We start from the raw sequence: 23,074 nt of genomic DNA on the forward strand, positions 1-23,074 counted from the left end.
ACTGAGACAAAGGTGAAGATCCTGAAGTTACTAAAAACTTCCTGGAAAAGGTTCTTCTGCTGGAAAAAGTTGATTTATCTTCCAAAAATAAAATCCATAATATATGGATAACCGATATAAATCTGACTTCTTCAAACACAACTTCCCAACTCTGGATATGAACACAATTAAAAACAATCTAACAGAACAATAAAAGCAGCTGAAGAGACATGAGACAATACACACGTGTCCTTCCTCCTCCTCCTCCTCCTCCTCCTCCTCTTCCTCCTCCTCTTCCTCCTCCTCCTCCTCTTCCTCCTCCTCCTCTTCCTCCTCCTCCGCTGGATGGATGCACGTGATGGATGGACGGAGAGGACGACGTCTTCAAACACACACACATGAACACACACATTCCTGATGTTCCTGCGTTTTCAACATGAAGAGGAGGAGGACGAACGGCGTCTTTTTCATCTCGGGGGGCGGGGACACTGGTACAGGATGTGCTGTGAGGTGGGGGCGGTGGACAGGGGGAAGTGTTTTGGGGGGGGGAAGGGGGAGGAGTTCACATCATGACGTGGCGGCGGCGGTGCAGCGACAGGTGGTCGGAGCGGGAGAAGCTGCGGTCGCACTCGGTGCAGCGGAACGGTTTGATGCCCGTGTGTTTCCGGAAGTGTCGAGTCAGCTCGTCAGAGCGGGCGAAGCGCCAGGTGCAGCCCTCCCACGTGCAGTGGTAGGGCTTCTCTCCTGCACGAGGAGAGAGAGAGAAGAGGAGACGGGTTAGAGGAGGAGAGGAGGAGAGGAGGAGAGAGAGAGAAGAGGAGACGGGTTAGAGGAGGAGAGGAGGAGACGGGTTAGAGAAGAGGAATAGACGGGTTAGAGAAGAGGAGGAGAGAGGAGGAGACGGGTTAGAGAAGAGGAGGAGAGAGGAGAGAGGAGAGGAGGAGAGGAGGAGAGGAGGAGGAGAGGAGGAGAGGAGGAGAGGAGGAGAGGGGGAGAGGAGGAGATGGAGGAGACGGGTTAGAGGAGAGGAGACGGGTTAGAGAGGAGGAGAGGAGAGGAGAGGAGGAGAGGAGAGGAGGAGAGGAGGAGACGGGTTAGAGGAGGAGACGGGTTAGAGAGGAGGAGAGGAAAGGAGAGGAGGAGAGGAGGAGACGGGTTTGAGGAGGAGACGGGTTTGAGAGGAGGAGAAGAGGAGACGGGTTAGAGAGGAGAGAGAGGAGGAGATGAGAGGAGGAGAGGAGGAGAGGAGGAGAGGAGGAGAGGAGGAGACAGGGTAGAGGAGAGGAGGAGACGGGTTAGAGGAGGAGAGGAGGAGACAGGTTAGAGGAGAGGAGGAGACGGGTTAGAGGAGGAGAGGAGGAGACAGGTTAGAGGAGAGGAGGAGACGGGTTAGAGAGGAGGAGACGGGTTAGAGGAGGAGAGGAGGAGACAGGTTAGAGGAGAGGAGGAGACGGGTTAGAGGAGGAGAGGAGGAGACAGGTTAGAGGAGAGGAGGAGAGGAGGAGAGGAGGAGAGGAGGAGACAGGTTAGAGGAGAGGAGGAGACGGGTTAGAGGAGAGGAGGAGACAGGTTAGAGGAGAGGAGGAGACGGGTTAGAGGAGGAGAGGAGGAGACGGGTTAGAGGAGAGGAGGAGAGGGGTTAGAGGAGGAGACGGGTTAGAGGAGGAGAGGAGACGGGTTAGAGGAGGAGAGGAGACGGGTTAGAGGAGAGGAGGAGACAGGTTAGAGGAGGAGAGGAGGAGACGGGTTAGAGGAGGAGAGGGGTTAGAGGAGAGGAGGAGACAGGTTAGAGGAGGAGAGGAGGAGACGGGTTAGAGGAGGAGAGGAGGAGACGGGTTAGAGGAGAGGAGGAGACAGGTTAGAGGAGAGGAGGAGACGGGTTAGAGGAGGAGAAGAGGAGACGGGTTAGAGAGGAGAGAGAGGAGGAGATGAGAGGAGGAGAGGAGGAGAGGAGGAGAGGAGGAGAGGAGGAGACAGGGTAGAGGAGAGGAGGAGACGGGTTAGAGGAGGAGAGGAGGAGACGGGTTAGAGGAGAGGAGGAGAGGAGGAGACGGGTTAGAGGAGAGGAGGAGAGGAGGAGAGGAGGAGATGGGTTAGAGGAGAGGAGGAGAGGAGGAGAGGAGAAGAGGAGAGGAGGAGAGGAGAAGAGGAGGAGGAGAGGACATGAGGAGAGGAGGAGAGGAGGAGAGGACGGGTTAGAGGAGAGCAGGAGAGGAGACGGGTTAGAGGAGAGGAGGAGAGGAGGAGAGGACGGGTTAGAGGAGAGGAGGAGAGGAGGAGAGGACGGGTTAGAGGAGAGGAGGAGGAGAGGAGGAGAGGAGGCAACAGAAAAGGAGGAGAGGAAACTGAATCCCTTACAGAATGAACACCTGCTTCTTTTTCTGATAAATCACATTTTCAAGAAACTCGTCTGAGTGAAATTAATCTTTCTCCACTGGACGATTATTCAGAGTCAAAGTATTAAATAAAATTCACTTCACTTCAGCTTTAAACTATCAAATATCTTTCTGCTCATTTTCCACTTTGCACCAAAACCATTTAGTCTTTAATTTAAACATTTTTTGGGGGAAATTCACTTTGCTATTCACTTAAGATTGTTTGTTTGACAGCAGGATTAAACAAAAACTACTGAACAGATTTCCCCTTAATTTGGAGTAAAACTTACATTTAGTTGTCGATCTGGAATTTGTTTAATCACTCTCTTTTAACATCGTGGGAGCGTTTCTTGATATTTTCATAATTCAGGGGATCTTGATTTAAAACAATCTGACAAATTCAGGACTGAAATTTAGATTTGAGTTTGAGAAATTTGGTGCAGATCCAAATAAATACAGTAAATTTAAAACACCTGCTATTTTGTTACTAGATGAATAATGATGAATAAAACCTGAGAAATAAACTAACTTTCATTTCTTTCTTTGACCTTTGCACCTGTTTCCTGCTGATGGTTGTTGTGTTGTGTGTGTTGTGTTGTGTTGTGTGTGTGTTCGCTCTCACCTGTGTGTATCCTCCTGTGAGCTTTGAGGTGGGAGCTCTTGGTGTAAACCTTTTTACAGCCATCATAGTCACACATGTGGATTCTTCTTCTCTTCACGTCCGGCGAGTCGGGATCGACGGGTTCAAGGTCCATCACCGACCTGAGAGAGAGAGAGAGAGAGAGAGAGAGAGAGAGAGAGAGAGAGAGAGAGAGAGAGAGAGAGAGAGAGGGGAGAGAGAGGAGAGAGAGAGAGAGAGAGAGAGAGAGAGAGAGAGAGAGAGAGAGAGAGAGAGAGAGAGAGAGAGAGGGGACAGGAAACAGATCAATAATCAATACTCTTACACTTAATGTTTGAAACATAAACATTAATAAATCGATAAGAGACTTTCAAAGAAAAAATAATGTTAATTTCCTCAATTTAAGTTCTATATGTATTTGGTTGAATTTATGTTTTGTATTTAAGGAGAAGCAGGAGAGATTAAGAGTTGATCCACCAGAGGGCGACAGAGAGTCAGACTGTGAGTCAGCTGCACTTCAGCATTAATGTCTCTCTCTCGCTCATCGTCTGTCTGTCTCTCTTTGTCTCTCTCTCTCTCTCTCTCTCTCGCTCACTTGCTCTCTATCTCTGTCTCTCTCTCTCTGTCTCTCTCTCTCTCTCTCTCTTATTCCTTTATATCTTTTCATCCTTTCATTCTTCATCTCCCTTCACCTGGCGCAGACAGAATCCGACCGACCTAAACCCTTCACGACTCAAATCTCCCTCCCTCTCTCCAGACGTGTGTGAATGTCTCTGATGTGATCGTCTGACTCATGATTCTATCAAATGAAATAACCACGTTGCAAATAAATATGAACAACAACAACACAACAACAACAACAACAACAACAACAAACACAGCAGAGCTCTCCACTGTGGTTTTACGAGGAGGTGTGACGGCACCAAGCATTACGTAACCTTGTTTACACCCCAGTTCTGGGATAGCCCTGCCCAGCAACACACACACACACACACATACACACACAGAGACACACAATCCATCTTTCTCACTCTCACACACTTACAATGCACACGCACACAATATAAAACTCAAGTTACCTCAATCACACTTGTTTTCTTTGTTTCTATTAAGCATTCTCTCCCTCCCTCTTTCTCTCTCTCTCTTTCTTTCTCTCCTACTCCCTCTTTCTTACTGCCTCTATCTCCTGTCTCACACACACACACACGTACGCACACACACACACATGCACACACACATACGCACTAACCGCACCCAGAATTTCTGTTAAAGACAGGCGGCCTCGCCCATCAGGGTGTGGCAGGAGGTCCATCCTGATCTTACTAATACACACACACATACACACACACACACACACACACACACACACACACACACACACACACACACACACACACACACACACACCTACACACACACACACACACACTACTGAACTTCCCTGTCACATTATAGATATGAGATTTGTGGAGTTATGGATCTGATCCCTGTTTGTTGCGGTGGCTGTTCCAGGCATGTGAGCCCCTCCCTGTGGAACTGTTGGCCCATGATCATTATAGCAGTGATGGTGGACACGTTAATATACGCTATATGAAGTTGAGTTATTATTATTATTGTATATTCAGCTTAACATCTGGCTGAGAACACGAAGGGAGGGGAGATTGCGACATCTAGTGACAGCGAATATGAAAACCTTTAACTCTTACACGTTCAAATGTCCAAGCTTTTCCTCGAGAGAACCAAATGTCCTCTTCTATGAAGTGTGTACTGAGCATGCACAGACACACACACATCCCACACACACACATCCCACACACACACATCCCACACACACACACATGCACACACTTGTCTCCCTGCTCTCCAGCCTGGGTGGAGTTCTGCCGTACAGAGGGTTATATGAGGTTATATAGGGTTATATAAGTGTCCAGTCACGGCAGCGCTGCAGTAATGTAATTAGTCAGGAGACTGCAGGCGTTTCCCATAGACGCTCCTGTACATCCGCCCCCCCCCACCCACCCAGATGGCGTTGTGCACGGTTCATGGTATTTATTTCCTGTCAGGTTTTTACAGATGCCTGATTTGATGTGGAGGTCGAGGGATTATTTTTTATTTTTTATTTTAGCCTCGCTGTGTTTGGCCTCCAGGGCGACAAGGCAGAGTCTTAACGCTACACAACCAACAGTGGGGGGGTGTCCTCACAAAAACATTATAGTGAGGAGACCATGCCCTTAAAAATAGAAGTTTGTCTTTTTATTGCGTACAGGCAGAATAGATAAACCTCTGAATTAGGGGAATTTAAACCACATCTCCCGTGAGCTAATGCTAATTGGTAGAGCCGAACAAAACCTCAAATAAAGCATTGCTCCACAGCACCTCTAGTGGCCAAAATCCACCCTTAACCCCTTGTTGACGAATGTCGCGAATTCGCCTTTCCGGTCTTTTTATCCCACCAATGCCTGATGGTGCAAATACACATACCAAGAACGTATTGGAAGTACTCTGCCATCTAGTGGTCGGAGTGGAAAATACATACTAGCCTCTTGGTACTTGCAGCAAAGTTATTTTGAGATAATATATTTGAAATACTGTGATGATGGAACAGCAATGATTGTACAGAAACATATGTTGTTATTCCATTTCAAGCAAAAGCAGCATCAATATAATAATCGACATACCAGAGACTGGAAAATTAGACGAATGTCGCTAATTTGCCTCATACCTAAATTTCATATCTATTGTATATGCTCTATTGAAATTAACAATCTCCACTTAATTTAGCATCTGTCGACAGCCAAAAACACAAATAATATATTTTTTATATAATTGGAAATTAATTCAGGCAATAAAGGGTTAACAAATCCCTGCTCCAGCCACACAAGTTAAGCGTTTCTTGTCATTTTCTACATATATGTTACAAATACCTGTATTTTGTTTGCATCAATGTGTGATTTAAATGTGTGTTCACTGTGGGGAAAGTGTGTTTTTCACTTAGTTCCTGTCCCTGAGTCCGTGTGGAGGCTGGACTCACCCGGGGCCGATGCTCTGGTTACTGAGGGAGGCGGAGCCAGACCCGGTGCCGCTCTCTGCATCGCTGTCACTCTGGTACTCCACCGGAGACGTGGAACCCGGCTTGATGCGAACTGTGGAGAGGACAAGACGGAGGGATGAAGAGGAGAGGGGAAGGAGGGAACGAGGGAGGACGAAGAGGAGGAAGAAGTGAGAGAATAAAGGAGGGGAGGAGGAGGGGTGGAAACAGAGGAGAACAGCAGGGGGTTAATAACTTCTTAAAAGAAATTGCCTGGATTCCAGTAACTTAACAAGACAAAGACGTGTTTGGTGCGTGTCTGTGTGTGTGTGTGTGTGTGTGTGTGTGTGTGTGTGTGTGTGTGTGTGTGTGTGTGTGTCTGTGTGTGTGTGTGTGTGTGTGTGTGTGTGTGTGTGTGTGTGTCTGTGTGTGTGTGTGTAGTTAGGTGTGGTCCGCTAGGCTCTAGAATTGATGGAATCCAATCGGAGGCCAACCCCGACTCGCTGGCTCTCTCTCCTCGACGCCATTGTTTCCACTTCTTTCTCAACATCTCTAAACATGTTTTAACGTTTCGCCCGAAACACTTTCTGACGGATTCTCTCTTGTTGCAACGACGTCTACTCGTGTCAGAGCGACGGGAAGTACGGCGTGGACAGATGCTAATGAAAACATTTCTGCAGGAATCACACGCACGATGCTAATTGGCAATTAGAAGGAAGACAAATCTCCAGAGGACGCAAGTCTCCGATGGTTGAGCTCAGGTTCTTGTCAAGCTGTTAGAACACAGACTTCACCGAGAAACATCCGCGTGTGTTAAATCCTGCTGAGATTGAAGCTTAGAAAAGATGTTTGTCTGGAAACTAGATTAAACAAAGACTCCAGAACCATATCTATTGAACCTAGTTGGAAACGGTGTTGCATGTTTAAAGATCTGCATGTTTATGGGGAGTTCTTCAGTGTGTTTGTTTCTGTATGATCAAAGAGAATCAAACCATGGATTGATAAATCAAGATCATTGGTTGTGCAATTACTCCTTTTTAGAGTTGCAAAGGTGCGGAAACTTTCCGGAAACTTTCCATGGGAAGTTTAGCTCGGGAATTTTGAAAAAAAAAAAAAAAACTACTCAAATTAAACGCTGAGCAATAAAAACATCATTCAAAACTCTATTTTAAAGATGTATGGAACGTTGAGTTTCAACCCTCCACTGTGCATTCTTCCATCACATGCACAGATAACTCCCAGCATGCTTCACTCTACAGCAGGGCTATTGAGGCCTGCTGTAGTGTGCAGGACTAGTCAGGTAAGTTTCCATGATATTACTGGGAAAATATATTAGCATGCTGATTGAGGATTGTTCATCTGTTCATCTAGCCTATTTCCATTCATTTATCCATCACTTGTAAAATATTTTTACAGATTATTCCAATTGTTTAGCTAACTATTTATATCTCTGGCATTGCATTAGTGTTTTTTTACAAACTTGTTTCTCATCTTATTCTACAGAACAATGCCACGTGCACTCTCTCATGTGTGGAGACATTTCACCCCATCCAATGTAGAAGGAAAGGCTGTGTACATTTGCAAATACTGTGCAAAGACCTATGTTAAGAATGACACAACGATGCAGAAGCATATAGTCAAGTGCCCAAAGTTTCCTCAGGGCTCAAATCAGCCTATGACAAAACAAAATGTTTATATTTATGTCTGTTTATGACAAGGTAAATACAGTTAGAATAAATTACCCACAACATTTCCAGTTTATTCCCGTTTATTCCCGTTTATTCCCATGGAAAGTTTCCAACTTTGAATATTCCCGGAATTTTGCAACCCTACTCCTTTTACATTATGTTATTACATTTTGTTTATACGTCTCTTTGGCTCGAGGACGGTAAAAGATAAATGATCTGTATTTATTTATTGCTGATGATGGTTTCTTATCAATGGGTGAATCTATGAGCAGCACTTTCTCTATGAGGGGAACTATGAGGTTCAGTATGTTGCTCAAGGACTCTTGCAGATGGGGGCGACTGGGATGGAACCGACAACCTTCTGGCCACAGTCATATTTGTAGCCTCATTAGAAAACTCAGATGGATCAACTGGTAACCAATGTTTTTTACTAACCTACAACATTGGTTTTCATGTCCACAGTTTGGAACTAAGTTTAATGACAAATCATTTCAGACCAATTCGTGTTTTCTTCTATATTTTAGCTTTAGGAACTGGGCATGTGTGGGGTTGTTTGACCTTGGGACGTTCTGCATGATGGGTTCGGTTCAGCCATTTTCAAACAAAGTGTAAACATCAACTGTCTGGATTGTTAAAACCAGAGTGAAGACACAATGCACAGAGAAAAGCCCTGCTACACTCAGGGAGGTGGACACACACAAACCTCTGTTGATTCTCTAACTGGTGATGATATGATGTAACATTAAATACGTGCATGAATCAATCTGAAGATATGAGGATAGAGTTGATTAACTTTTAATCGATTAGAGGAAACTATGAAACATGAGCTACTGAGTTAATGAATTGAGTTTTTGGTCAATCTGGTTGAATAATTTGTTTCTCTCTCTCTCTCTCTCTCTCGGCAGGAATGTGGCGGCCATTCGGTTCAAAGTCCACTCGCCCTGAAGAGAGAGAGCAGGGCGGGGCGGCTGGAAGGGTGACGTGAGGAATTTTGGGTGGAGTATCCGTGTGTGTGTGTGTGTGTGTGTGTGTGTGTGTGTGTGTGTGTGTGTGTGTGTGTGTGTGTGTGTGTGGGGAGGGTCACAAACCAATAGAAGTGTTCTTTGTCTCTGGAGACAATTAAGCTCCCCCCCCACCCCTCAGCCATTGCCTCTTTCAAAGGGGAAACGAGGCCATCTCCTCTCCTCCTCATCCCTCCTCAACCTCCACCTCCTCCACCCAGTTTCTCTCTCCTTCCATCCGCCTCCTTCTCCCTCCTCTTCTCCTCTCGTCCCTCCCTCACTCCTCTCGTCCCACTCACATCTTTAACCCCGGTTTGACGTTTGCTCTCCTCAGCGACAGAAACAAGTTTCAGCTCGAGCTTGAGGAACAAGTGTCTCCTTCACCGACGACTGAATAAACGGCAGAATCCTCTCGGTCCGTCTCACCAGATCATATCACATTAGTTCAGGTGACGCCTGATTGGTTCCCGTGAGTAAACAATTACTGAGTAAACTCTGAGCAACTGTATCGCAGTCAAACTGTAAACAGGTTCCAGAGCGAGTTTCTGATTTAACGTGAAGTGTTTCACCGTTTCCTGCACGAAACTCACAGAAGCAGAAGCAAAACCCGTCCTGATCTGACTTTTCTGCAGTTAAGCTCATAAACCCTCCCTCCTCCATGTTAGTGAATGGGACCTGGACCAAATTAAAATGTTAATTTCAAAGTCCAAGTTATATTTTCCTCAAAGATGGTTTCTGTCATTTGAGGTGGTTCTTATCCTTCTCATAAATGTTCAAGTGTTCATGTTCCTGATGAGCTTGATTATAATCATTTATTTATATATATATAATATTAATATATATATATATATATATATATATAATATATATATATTATTAGATGTATACATTTTATTTTATATTTTATATTTTAGATATTCTATTTTATTCTATTTTTATACTATTTCTATTTTATTTTTTTGGTTGTTATTATTGAGTATTGCTATAGAAGAGAGCCTGTGACTCAAGCTTTTCATTGCCAGCGACTGCTTAATGTTATTGTTGTGCATTTGATAATAAAAATCTTGAATCTTGAATCTTATTTGATGAGCTGGAAACAGGGGGTGAAACATCATGATTGACTCGTGATTGGTCGATTGCTTGTGTTTGCATTAACTCAATATCGGGCTACACACAACGATCACTACTGTTCAGGCTCTAACGCACATTAATCCAGGATATTATAGCTTCATTTTTGTACGTCGTGAGGAGGTGTAGACGTGTCTTCCATCTTTATTCACAGTTCTTCGCTACTCTCCCAAACTCTTCCTCCCAAACGCCTCTTTAATCTGCTGCTGGTTGAAACAATGGACATTTAACTCTGCAGACACGACCCTGGTCGACCTTCCTGCAGCACAGCTAACAACATATGCGACATTTTGACATTTAAACATTTTTTTTTGCATCTTGCTGTGGCCTTTCACTGTGAGCAGCCCGAGGCTCACCTGTAAAACAAAGGTGCTGTGTAATCACTCACGTCAGGTGGAAGGAGACACACACGGATTCAAACAGAATCTGGATTCTGAAATGACTCTAGATGAGATATTCTCCTTCCTGAAAGAGGAAATATTATAATTCTCCCCAGTAAAGAAAAGGTGGATTCTAACACAGTGCGACACAAACACTCGTGGCGGTGTTCACACGTCACAGACTGTTGAGGTGAGAGCGGGTGAGAGAGGGTGAGAGAGGGTGAGAGAGTCTTCAGGCTTCCAGTCTGTGAGCTGCAGATTCTTGTGGAGGTTTCTTCCTGGTTTACATTCCTGCTCGGGATCCAGACCACAGAGAACCAGACTTACTGCAGTTCATCACAGCGGTGGTTTGCCTGAACACATTTCGGGTTTCCTGTGGGATGATTACAGCTCCTCAACCTCATTGTTTGTTGTTTCTTTAATTGATTAACGGGATATTTTACTGCTTCTTCACTATTGTTCGCCTGTGTCACACACGGGTAAATGTTCATCTGCTTTCAGACTGAGTCCAGAACATTTTCCTGCAAATCAGTTGCTCTTGGAACTCAGACATGAAACTGACGAGGAGATTCCAGAGCTGGTGATCGGGTCGTCACTGGATGTGAAACAAGTCGAACCCGGGAAAAATCTCCTCCTGCTTCTTCATCAGCTAAAGAAAAACACTGGAAAACATCCAGATCCAGGCCATAAGACTTTTAAACTCCTCTGAACTGCAACAACTCCACCAAACCAGCACCCTGGCATATCTGCATATTTGCACCAGCACCATAATAAGCATATTTGAATATTTGCACTACTGCACAAATTGAACTAATGTTGTTTTATTTTTCTCCTCATCTGTAAAGATATATATTTATATATATATATATATTAAAACTTATTTTAATTTTTGATATTCTATTTTATTCTATTTTATTCTATTTTATACTTTTTCTATTTTTATTTTATTTTTTTGGTTGAAATGACTGAGCATTGCTTAAAGAGAGCCTGTGACTCAAGTATTTCATTGCCAGCGACTGCTTCATGTTATCTCTGTGCATTTGACAATAAAAAATCTTGGATCTCAAGATCTTGAATCTTGAGATCCGATCTTCTGGACATTTACCAGAGTTCATGTGTCAGAGAACTTTTGAGTTATTCAAGTTTTTCTTCCTCTGATGCACGTTTAAAATAATAAGACGCATTATAACTCAAACAGCGATCTGTACACCAAGCTCCTGTTTTGATTTATGAACCATCTGGATTCTTTCCCCGACAAAATATCAGCGGACAGAATCAGCTGTTGAGAACCGTGACGCGTGAAGTGCAAAGTAGGAACATGTTTTATTTCAGCATGTTTCCTCGTTTCAGTGGGAAGATCAGTCTCCTGGCTCATGTGGGAGGAGTCCAGGGCAACAGAGACAGACAGGGAGACAGACGGCAGCACTAACCATGAACACACATCAGCCCTGTCACCGAACTGGTCTGAGAGAGACCTAGAAACGACAGTGTGAGCGAGTGAGTGTGTGACCAGGACACAAAAGTTCACACACACTCTGCGGCTGCTGCACATGTGACTGAGCAGCGAATACATTATTAATAACACCCTGGATTGTGTGCATGGTGTTTATTATTCTATATTTAACATAATAAGAATAAAGAGAAATAGAGAAATTTAACAAAACTTGGTTGAGATAAGGAAGAAATTAAGGAAATGGAAAGAAAAAGGGAACAGATAAAGACACAGAAGTTGGCTGAAGGAAGGAAGAAAGGAAATGAGAGGGAGAAGAAGGAAAGGAGAAGAACGAGAAGGAAAGGAAGCAAACAAGAAGAAGGAAAGGAAATGAGAGGGATAAGAAGGAAAGGAGAAGAACGAGAAGGAAAAGAAGCAAACAAGAAGAAGGAAAGGAAATCAGAGGGATAAGAAGGAAATGAGAGGGAAAAGAAGGAAAGGAATCAGACAAGAAGAAGGAAAGGAAATGAGAGGGATAAGAAGGAAATGAGAGGGAGAGGAAGGAAAGGAATCAAACAAGAAGAAGGAAAGGAAATGAGAGGGATGAGAAGGAAATGAGAGGGAGAAGAAGGAAAGGAGAGGAACGAGAAGGAAAGGAATCAAACAAGAAGAAAGAAAGGAAATGAGAGGGATAATAAGGAAAGGAGAGGGAGAAGAAGGAAAGGAAGCAAACAAGACAAAGGAAAGGAAATGAGAGGGATAAGAAGGAAATGAGAGGCAGAAGAAGGAAAGGAATCAAACAAAAAGAAGGAAAGGAAATGAGAGGGATAAGAAGGAAAGGAGAGGGAGAAGAAGGAAAGGAAGCAAACAAGACAAAGGAAAGGAAATGAGAGGGATAAGAAGGAAATGAGAGGGAGAAGAAGGAAAGGAGAAGAACGAGAAGGAAAGGAATCAAACAAAAAGAAGGAAAGGAAATGAGAGGGATAAGAAGGAAAGGAAATGAGAGGGAGAAGAAGGAAAGGAAGCAAACAAGAAGAAGGAAAGGAAATGAGAGGGAGAAGAAGGAAATGAGAGGGAGAAGAAGGAAAGGAATCAAACAAGAAGAAGGAAAGGAAATGAGAGGGATAAGAAGGAAATGAGAGGGAGAAGAAGGAAAGGAAGCAAACAAGACAAAGGAAAGGAAATGAGAGGGATAAGAAGGAAATGAGAGGGAGAAGAAGGAAAGGAATCAAACAAGAAGAAGAAAAAGGAAATGAGAGGGATAAGAAGGAAATGAGAGGGAGAAGAAGGAAAGGAGAGGAACGAGAAGGAAAGGAATCAAACAAGAAGAAGGAAATGAAATGAGAGGGATACGAAGGAAATGAGAGGGATAAGAAGGAAAGGAAGCAAACAAGAAGAAGGAAAGGAAATGAGAGGGAAAAGAAGAAAATGAGAGGGAGAAGAAGGAAAGGAATCAAACAAGAAGAAGGAAAGGAAATGAGAGGGATAAGAAGGAAATGAGAGGGAGAAGAAGGAAAGGAATCAAACAAGAAGAAGGAAAGGAATCAAACAAGAAGAAGGAAAGGAAATGAGAGGGATAAGAACGAAATGAGAGGGAGAAGAAGGAAAGGAAGCAAACAAGACAAAGGAAAGGAAATGAGAGGGATAAGAAGGAAATGAGAGGGAGAAGAAGGAAAGGAAGCAAACAAGAAGAAGGAAAGGAAACAAACAAGAAGAAGGAAAGGAAATGAGAGGGATAAGAAGGAAATGAGAGGGAGAAGAAGGAAAGGAATCAAACAAGAAGAAGGAAAGGAAACAAACAAGAAGAAGGAAAGGAAATGAGAGGGATAAGAAGGAAATGAGAGGGAGAAGAAGGAAAGGAGAAGAACGAGAAGGAAAGGAATCAAACAAGAAGAAGGAAAGGAAATGAGAGGGATAGGAAGGAAAGGAGAGGGAGAAGAAGGAAAGGAAGCAAACAAGAAGAAGGAAAGGAAACAAACAAGAAGAAGGAAAGGAAATGAGAGGGATAAGAAGGAAATGAGAGGGAGAAGAAGGAAAGGAATCAAACAAGAAGAAGGAAAGGAAATGAGAGGGATAATAAGGAAATGAGAGGGAGAAGAAGGAAAGGAATCAAACAAGAAGAAGGAAAGGAATCAAACAAGAAGAAGGAAAGGAAATGAGAGGGATAAGAAGGAAATGAGAGGAACGAGAAGGAAAGGAATCAAACAAGAAGAAGGAAAGGAAATGAGAGGGATAAGAAGGAAATGAGAGGGAGAAGAAGGAAATGAGAATTACAAGAAGGAGAGGAATGAAAGGAAATGAGAAGGAAAGGAATCAAAGGGTGTTTTGCTTGGTGGCGCTCACCGGATCCTTCCGAGCGCCCGTCGCTGCCGATGAGCGGCACGGTGATGGCGGCCGTGGCGACGCCGTCGGTGGGCATGGTGGTGTAGACCACGGGCAGCGACTGCACCACCACCGGGATGGTCTGCAGCTGGCCCACCTTGCCCGGCATGCTCACCGAGGGGATGGTGTGGATGACGTGCAGGATCTGCTGGCCGCCGGCGCCCTGCGTGGCCAGGATGGAGCCCGGGGACAGGACCTGGAGGGGCGGGGACACAACAAGGGGAGACGTGTGATTGGTTGCCACAACAACAGCGTCACCACAGTGGAGGAGAAGGGGCGTGGTCGTTACCATGGAGCCGATCGACTGCACCGCCGAGGAGGGGATGGACGTGGCGGCCATGTTGTGGTGCGTGATGACGCAGCTGGGCGCCGGGTTGACCGTGGTGCTCGTCGTGGAGGCGGGCTGTGAGGAGGGGCGGGGCTTGTTGAGGGACAGGTCCACGGGTTCCGTCTGGTCCTCGGCGGGGGGGCGCGGCTCGGGCGAGGACGGCTCCGTCTTGCAAACCGGCGACTCGGTCTTCACCTTCAGGTCGGTCGGCTGCGGACAGTCGACAAATGCATCTGCCTGCTGGGAGGGTGAGAGGAAAATATGAAATATGAAACAAATCTTCATAACAGATTAAGACCAAGGAATAATTTCATCCAGTTAAAAAGAATCGATTCTTCTGTGGCCCACGATTCAACCGGGTTTCGTGGAAATACGTTTTGGTGTCAGAATCAAACAAACAATTCCACACTTTACATCTGATATCTATATTAATTGAGTTTAATTGATAAATATTTGCAGGCAGATGTTTCTATTGAATGAAATCTATGGTGATTTCATACTTTCTATCATTTGCACCAGACTCTTTCAAACTACGACCTAGTCCACCAATGCATCTGCCTGCTGGGAAGGATGATAAATGAGTGGAAATCGAAATATGAAACAAATCTTCATGACAGATTAAAACCAAAGAACAATTTTATCCAGTTCGGCGCCTTAAAATTAATAGTTTTTGTGCCAGAATCAAACAAACAACTTGTCAGAGGAAACCAGCTCAACACTTTACATCTGATATATATTTTAATTGAGTTTAATTGACAAATATTTGCAGGCAGGTGTTTCTATGGTGATTTCATACTTTATATCATTTGCACCAGACTCTTTCGACCTAGTTTCTCTCCTCTCGCCTCCTCAGAGGAACAAGGTGACCACAGCCGGCGAGAAGCTCGGCTGCCATGTATCTCATGTATCTATGTATGAGGAAATGTAGAAAATTAAGATATGAAACATATCTTTATGACAGATTAAGAACAAAGAACAATTTTATCCAGTTAAAAATAATCGATTCTTCTGTGGCCCACGATTCAACCGGGTTTCGTGGAAATACGTTTTTGTGTCAGAATCAAACAACCAGCTGCTCAACACTTTACATCTGATATATTTTTTAATTGAGTTTAATTGATAAATATTTGCAGGCAGATGTTTCTATTGAATGAAATCTATAGTGATTTCATACTTTCTATCATTTGCACCAGACTCTTTCAAACTACGACCTGGTCCACCAATGCAACTGCCTGCTCGGAAGGATGATAAATGAGAGGAAATCGAAATATGAAACAAATCTTCATGACAGATTAAAACCAAAGAACAATTTTATCCAGTTCGGCGCCTTAAAATTAATAGTTTTTGTGCCAGAATCAAACAAACAACTTGTCAGAGGAAACCAGCTCAACACTTTACATCTGATATATATTTTAATTGAGTTTAATTGACAAATATTTGCAGGCAGGTGTTTCTATGGTGATTTCATACTTTATATCATTTGCACCAGACTCTTTCGACCTAGTTTCTCTCCTCTCGCCTCCTCAGAGGAACGAGGTGACCACAGCCGGCGAGAAGCTCGGCTGCCATGTATCTCATGTATCTATGTATGAGGAAATGTAGAAAATTAAGATATGAAACATATCTTTATGACAGATTAAGACCAAAGAACAATTGTATCCAGTTAAAAATAATCGATTCTTCTGTGGCCCACAATTCAACCGAGTTTCGTGGAAATACGTTTTGGTGTCAGAATCAAACAACCAGCTGCTCAACACTTTACATCTGATATATATTTTAATTGAGTTTAATTGATAAATATTTGCAGGCAGATGTTTCTATGGTATGAAATCTATGGTGATTTCATACTTTCAATCATTTGCACCAGACTCTTTCAAACTACGACCTAGTCCATCAATGCATCTGCCTGCTGGAAAGAATGAGATATGAAACAAATCTTCATCACAGATTAAGACCAAAGAACAATTTCATCCGATTCCTAAAAATAATCAATTCTTCCCACGATTCAACCGAGTTTCAAACAAACAACTTGTCAGAGGAAACCAGCTCAACATTTAACATCTTATATCTATTTTAATTGAGTTTAATTGACAAATATTTGCAGGCAGATGTTTCTATGGTGATTTCATACTTTATATAATTTGACTCTTTCAAGCTACGACCTAGTTTCTCTCCTCAGAGGAACGAGTCACCACAGCCGGCGAGAAGCTCGGCCGCCATGAAGCTCCAATGTGCCGCGGGAACAATGGCCGCTGTGTGGTACACTGGGGGGGGGGGACAGGGGGACAGATAGAGGAGTGCTGGACGGGCATAGAGAGAGACTGGTACAGATGGAAAGAGAGAGAGAGAGAGACGGGAGGAGTGAGAGAGGGAGCAGCAGTGCAGGAGTTGGCCCTCGGCCAGGGGAGCTGGGCGAGGAGGCGAGGGTGGAGACGACGCCCTTTTATCAGGTCGCACGGCTCCGATGGCGGCGGTGGTAAACACCCGTCTGCAGTCAACCGTCGTTACAGGAGCACGCCGGAGGGTCGGCTGCATCAGAGGTCGCAACACGTGACATTCAGTGCGATGGGAGAATTATTTTTGTCAACCGAAAAACCATTTAGTGTCTGAAGAGTAAATCCAACTGTGGCCACCAGGGGGTCGGCGAGCAGGTGAGAGGATCCACAATAACCAAAACAGCCCTGGATTGTGTGCATGGTGTTTACTATTCTATATTTATCATAATAAGAATAAAGAGAAATAGAGAAATGCACCAAAACTTGGTGGAGATAAGGAAGAATTTAAGGAAATGGAAAGAAAAGGGAACAGATAAAGACACAGAAGTTGGCTGAAGGAAGGAAGAAAGGAAAAGAGAGGGATAAGAAGAACAAGAAGGAAAGGAATCAAACAAGAAGAAGGAAAGGAAATGAGAGGGATAAGAAGGAAATGAGAGGGAGAAGAAGGAAAGGAGAGGAACGAGAAGGAAAGGAATCAAACAAGAAGAAGGAAAGGAAATGAGAGGGATAAGAAGGAAATGAGAGGGAGAAGAAGGAAAGGAGAAGAACAAGAAGAAGGAAAGGAAATGAGAGGGAGAAGAAGGAAAGGAGAGGAACGAGAAGGAAAGGAATCAAACAAGAAGAAGGAAAGGAAATGAGAGGGAGAAGAAGGAAAGGAGAGGAACGAGAAGGAAAGGAATCAAACAAGAAGAAGGAAAGAAAATGAGAAGAACAAGAAGGAAATGAGAGGGAGAAGAAGGAAAGGAGAGGAACGAGAAGGAAAGGAATCAAACAAGAAGAAGGAAAGGAAATGAGAGGGGTAAGAAGGAAAGGAGAGAGACAAGAAGGAAAGGAGAGGAACGAGAAGGAAAGGAATCAAACAAGAAGAAGGAAAGGAAATGAGAGGGAGAAGAAGGAAATGAGAGGGAGAAGAAGGAAAGGAGAGGAACGAGAAGGAAAGGAATCAAACAAGAAGAAGGAAAGGTAATGAGAGGGATAAGAAGGAAATGAGAGGGAGAAGAAGGAAAGGAGAAGAACAAGAAGGAGAGGAATGAAAAGAAACGAGAAGGAAAGGAATCAAAGGGAACAAGAAGAAGGGAAAGGAAAGGAAAGGAAAGGAAGCAGGGCTGTAACGTTGGAACTGAGGAACGGCCTTAGAGAAAAAAAATGAAGAAAGAAAAAAACAGAAAATAAAATGAAGTGTGAAAGAAGAAGAGAGAGAGGGAGTGGGTGAGGCGGAGAGAGGAGAGAACGAGACGATAGAGAAAGAGAGAGTGGGTGGGAAAGGCCTAGGGTTGCCATGGAAACTGGGAGCTATCAGCTGACTCCATGTTTTCCACTGGTCCCCCCCCCACCACCACCCCCCCACCACCCACCACCAACTCCCTTCCCCACCCAGTCCCCTCATCTTTCCATCCCCTTCTCCCCCACCCTCTCCTTGTCCTCCTCCTCCTCCCCCCCCCCGCCTTCCTCCCAGGTGAAAGAATATGGAGTGATCGTGACGCTCTCTCTCTACCACACCCCTTTCACCTTTCTCTCCCACACCCCCCTCCACCTCTCCCTCCAGCATCACACGCTCTTCACAGTCGACCACACCTTTGTTTCCTTCCACCCACTCCCTCCCTCCCTCCCTCCCTCTCTCTCTCTCCGCTCTACTTCTGTCAGACTCTCGACAACGAGACGGAAATGTAGAAATATAAAAAAGAGAAGAAGCTCTGATTGGAGAGACAGAGCGAGAGGAGGAAGGAGAAGAGAGAGAGTTTCTGATGTGGAAGCAGCTCGTTGCTCAGCCGAGGGAAACGGCTCCAGACTCTTTTACTTTTAAGTATTTGAGTATTTTTAAGTTTGTCCTGTTAGAAGAAAGTGATGAGAGTGAAATTCAACTGATTCTGTGGATTTCAAGGAAGTTTGACTTGTGATGAGTTCTGGTTCAGACTCAGAGGAACAGTTTGATTCACAGTGAAGATGAAACATGGACTTCAGGTCGATCTCTGACCTCAAGAGTCTGAAGCTTCACGTGTTGGTTCCATAGTTTCATTAGATCTGGTTTGTTCTGGTTTCACGTTGTCATCACCTACGTGGGCGGAGTCGGCCTATAATGGACTCTGATTGGTTTGTAGACGTGGTTGTGTTGTCAGACTTTCTGTTTTAATGGAGAACATGAATGAGGCGCTTCATCTGGTTGCCATGGTAACACCATGATGGTATCACACCCAGCATCAGCACCTCCAGTACTCCACAGTACTCCACAGTACTCCACAGTACTTTCTTATTCTATTGTTTAAAAGCAGTTTTTCATAATTGCACCTTATCAGCATTAGTGTAATTTCTACACTTATGAAAACACATTCAAATTTGCTGTATCCATCAAGATCCATAAAATATTCTCTGGGAAATTGGATGAAAATCTCCAGACACACCCCACGAGAAAATGATTTTACAAAAACAGATCCGCCCCCAAGTTTTAAGAGATCTCTCATGTTCCAGTACTTTCTTCTTCTTTTGTTTAAAAGCAGTTTTTCATAATTGCACTTTATCATCATAAGAATTTTCTAAAATAACGAATGTCATAATTTTGTTCACTTATGAAACCACATTTTAATCTGCTGTATCCTGATTTTTATTTCGATCTTCACAAAACTGCACAGCGTCATATTTGTCCACTAAATATCCTGAGTTGCTTCATCAAGATCCATAAAAATATTCTCTGGGAAATTGGGTGAAAATCTCCAGACACACCCCACGAGAAAACGATTTTACAAAAAACAGATCCGCCCACATGTTTTTACGAGATCTCTCATGTTCCATCCTGCCGCCGGATTTAATGCAAATATGTTGTGTAGTTTTTGTGTAATCTTGCTGACACAGAAACAAAGAGTGGTGAAAACAGAAGCTCCGGGGCAGAGGTGAAAACCAACAGGTCCTTTAATCCTTCGTCCTGTGTTTTTAAAAGATTCAGTTTGGACGTATAATTAAAAGCTGAAGCCGCCGGGTGTGAACAACATGAGGTTGAGGTGTGTCATCACTGTTTGTCTCTGGAAGACGTCTCAGAGCAGAAGAGGAACTCGTTCGCTCGGGCGTTACCTTCATCGTCTTCACCGATCAAAATAAGGGAGGGGCCGGAGGAAGAGAAGGAGGAAGCTGGCACCGAGAAAATGTGACTTCACCCTCGGCTCATTACTCAGAGAGTTTTCACAAGAAAGTAGTTGTTGGCTCCAACATCAAAATTCTTTATTGTCATTAAACGGCCGAACACAATGACAACACAACGTTTACACGTTCGTCAAAATGTTCCAGTCAAAGTATCAAGACGTGATTTATTAGAATAATACATATAATCCATTTGATTTGCTCTATAGCAACTTTAAATTTTGGTTGGTGTCATAAACACATTTCTCTGAATTTCTCATTATTCTGAGAAACCAAACAAACAATCAGTTGATTGCTGGAGAAAATAATGAGCAGATTAATCCATAATGAAAAGTTCAGCGACATGTCAACAAACTACAACAGTAAAATCCTCCTTTTACATGAATACATGTGTAAAAATAACCTGATAATACAAAAAGAAGGATTATACTTTAGATTTAGTACAATTAAAGTAAAATTCAAGTACAATCTCCTGACATACTTTTACTAAAGTAACCTTTTTAAATGCAGGAAATTTGTAACAGTATTTCTACACTTTTGTATTTGTACTTTTACTCTAGTAAAAGATCTAAATACTTCCTCCACCGCTGCTTATTTAATTTCTGGGAATCTATAGAGTTCAAGTTAGCTGTTTGAGGAAATTAACTGATTTGTGTCACACGTATTTAATCAGATACTTTTGAAATGTTTTGTAATCTGTGAGTGTTTTACGATTCCAGATTTATTAGAATAATATATATAATCCATTTGATTCTCTCTATAGCAACTTTAAATTATTGTTGGTGTCAAAAACAAATTTCTCTGATTAATCCACAATGAAAAGTTCAGCGACATCTCAACAATAATTATATCTGTTTATACTTTAGATTCAAGATTCAAGTACAATTCAAGTACAATTTCCTGACATACTTTTACTTAAGTAACCTTTTTAAATGCAGGACTTTTATAAAAGTATTTCTACACTGTTGTATTTGTACTTTTACTTAAGTAAAAGATCTAAATATTCCTCCATCGCTGCTTATTTCATTTCTGGGAATCTATAAAGTTCAAGTTAGTTGTTTGAGGAAATTAACTGATTTGTGTCACACGTATTTAATCAAATACTTTTTAAATGATTTGTAATCTGTGAGTGTTTTACGATTCCAGATTTATTAGAATAATATATATAATCCATTTGATTTACTCTATAGCAACTTTAAATTATGGTTGGTGTCAAAAACACATTTCTCTGATTAATCCATAATGAAAAGTTCAGCGACATCTCAACAATAATTATATCTGTTTATACTTTAGATTCAAGATTCAAGTACAATTCAAGTACAATTTCCTGACATACTTTTACTTAAGTAACCTTTTTAAATGCAGGACTTTTATAACAGTATTTCTACACTGTTGTATTTGTACTTTTACTTAAATAAAAGATCTATATATTCCTCCATCGCTGCTTATTTCATTTCTGGGAATCTATAGAGTTAAGTTGTTTGAGGAAATTAACTGATTTGTGTCACACGTATTTAATCTCATTCTTTAGAAATGATTTGTAATCTGTGTCAGAGTCGAGCTCCAGTCACGTCTCTGCGAATCAGACGTTGGCACGAGGCCACAAAATAACCGTCTCTGAAACAATCACAACAATCTGCCACGACTCAATTCACCTACAAACAATAAAACCTGCTCTGTGAATGCAGCATGACGAAGAGGGAGGAGCCTTCCTGAGCGCCAGACGCGTTGCCGTGGTCGTTGCCGGGGACGCCGCTCGGCTCCAACACTAAATGGGGTCACCCAGTCTTTGCCTCGCAATTAATTCATGTGATCTCCAAGTTGAATAGAAGCAGGAAGCAGCTGTGAGGGCGGCGGCGAGGTGAAAACACGCCTCGGCCACGGTGAGATCATGTGACCACATACGTGTGATTACAGCATCATGTGTAGAACATGTGACTTTAAACAGAGGACCTCTCTGTCCTGTTTCTCTTATTTCATCCCAAATGACCCACAAACAAAACCCCAAAGTGAAGCCAAATCATCTGGATCGCCCCCTGGTGGCTGGCTGCAGCATCTACAGGTCATAAACCCGCCTCCTCCATGTTAGTGAATGGGATCAACTCATACACTTTGAGTAAAAGTGGTTCCTCTCATCAAACTGATGTGTGTGTATCTTGCTACTCAAACGTTTGGTTTGAATTAGCTACTTGTTGTTACTAAAGCGAGTTCCACTCAAAGATCGCAGACGTCTAACTGCTGTAATAACTATTTATGTATAATTTATGAGTGAAGGCGTGTCAGGAATCTGTCGGCAGCCGAGCAGACGAAACAGACACACACACACAAATCACCGATGACAGGTTACAAGAAAAGTTTGGCCGACGACAGCGGCTCCGGTTCAGAAGTCTGTTTCAGAAATTACAGTTTATCGATGTGATGTTTTCTCACTGAGCTTTAGATTCTATTGAAATACATAATCACTGTCTGCGGTTTTATTCTTACAAACTCCAGTTATTGATCTTTTTTATAACTTCTTTTACAGTCACATGATTTTATGGAATCATTGTTTTAATAGATACCAGAGAATAAAGATTATTATTATTATAAATAAGCATTTTTTCCAGGTTTTCTTACGTATAGATATAGATAACATGCGGTTTAATGAGGTAGCTTTTATCTGTTTGCTGGGACTTACCCACAAGCCCTTGGTGTCATAGATGAATTATTCCATTACCAGAAAGGGAACCAAGTTCACATCTGCAGATTCTCTCGGCCACTGCGGACATCTCCACCTCCGAGCGTCTCTTTAACTCTATTCTTCCAAAACATGACACAGCGAACAAGTTCGTCGTCCCTTACAGGTTCTTCAGGTCACGAAAACAAAACGTTGGAAAAGCAAACAGGTCCTGAGCTAAACCGACGAGTATTTTCCAGGTGTTTGGAGGAATCGGAGCCAAGTTACCGGTTCTGCCCAAACTGAGTCAGGTCCCAACACAATGCACTGAAATCACAAGAGCTCCTTCCAGCTGATGGGCTGAGTCTCTGCTGCTGATCCGTCTACAGGATGAAATCCATAGGTCTGGAGGTCACACACACACGCGCGCACACACACACACACACACACACAC

The 23,074-nt window shown here is 43.2% G+C and overlaps 1 protein-coding gene across 1 annotated transcript in view; it reads right to left on the bottom strand.

The window, feature by feature from the left end:
• Positions 1–538: 538 nt before the first annotated feature.
• Positions 539–23,074, bottom strand: part of klf8 (Kruppel like factor 8) — a 64,903-nt gene continuing 42,367 nt past the window's right edge. Inside the window, exons 3-8 of the mRNA XM_061086547.1 lie at positions 14,302–14,580; positions 13,974–14,208; positions 11,629–11,673; positions 6,005–6,116; positions 2,977–3,116; positions 539–723 (exon numbers count right to left, since the gene is read on the bottom strand). Of these exons, the coding sequence (XP_060942530.1) occupies positions 542–723; positions 2,977–3,116; positions 6,005–6,116; positions 11,629–11,673; positions 13,974–14,208; positions 14,302–14,580 (993 nt within the window). The 3' untranslated portion in view covers positions 539–541. The remainder of the gene's footprint in view (positions 724–2,976; positions 3,117–6,004; positions 6,117–11,628; positions 11,674–13,973; positions 14,209–14,301; positions 14,581–23,074) is intronic.

Source organism: Limanda limanda, chromosome 14, assembly GCF_963576545.1.
Source record: "Limanda limanda chromosome 14, fLimLim1.1, whole genome shotgun sequence".
NCBI lineage: Eukaryota > Metazoa > Chordata > Actinopteri > Pleuronectiformes > Pleuronectidae > Limanda > Limanda limanda.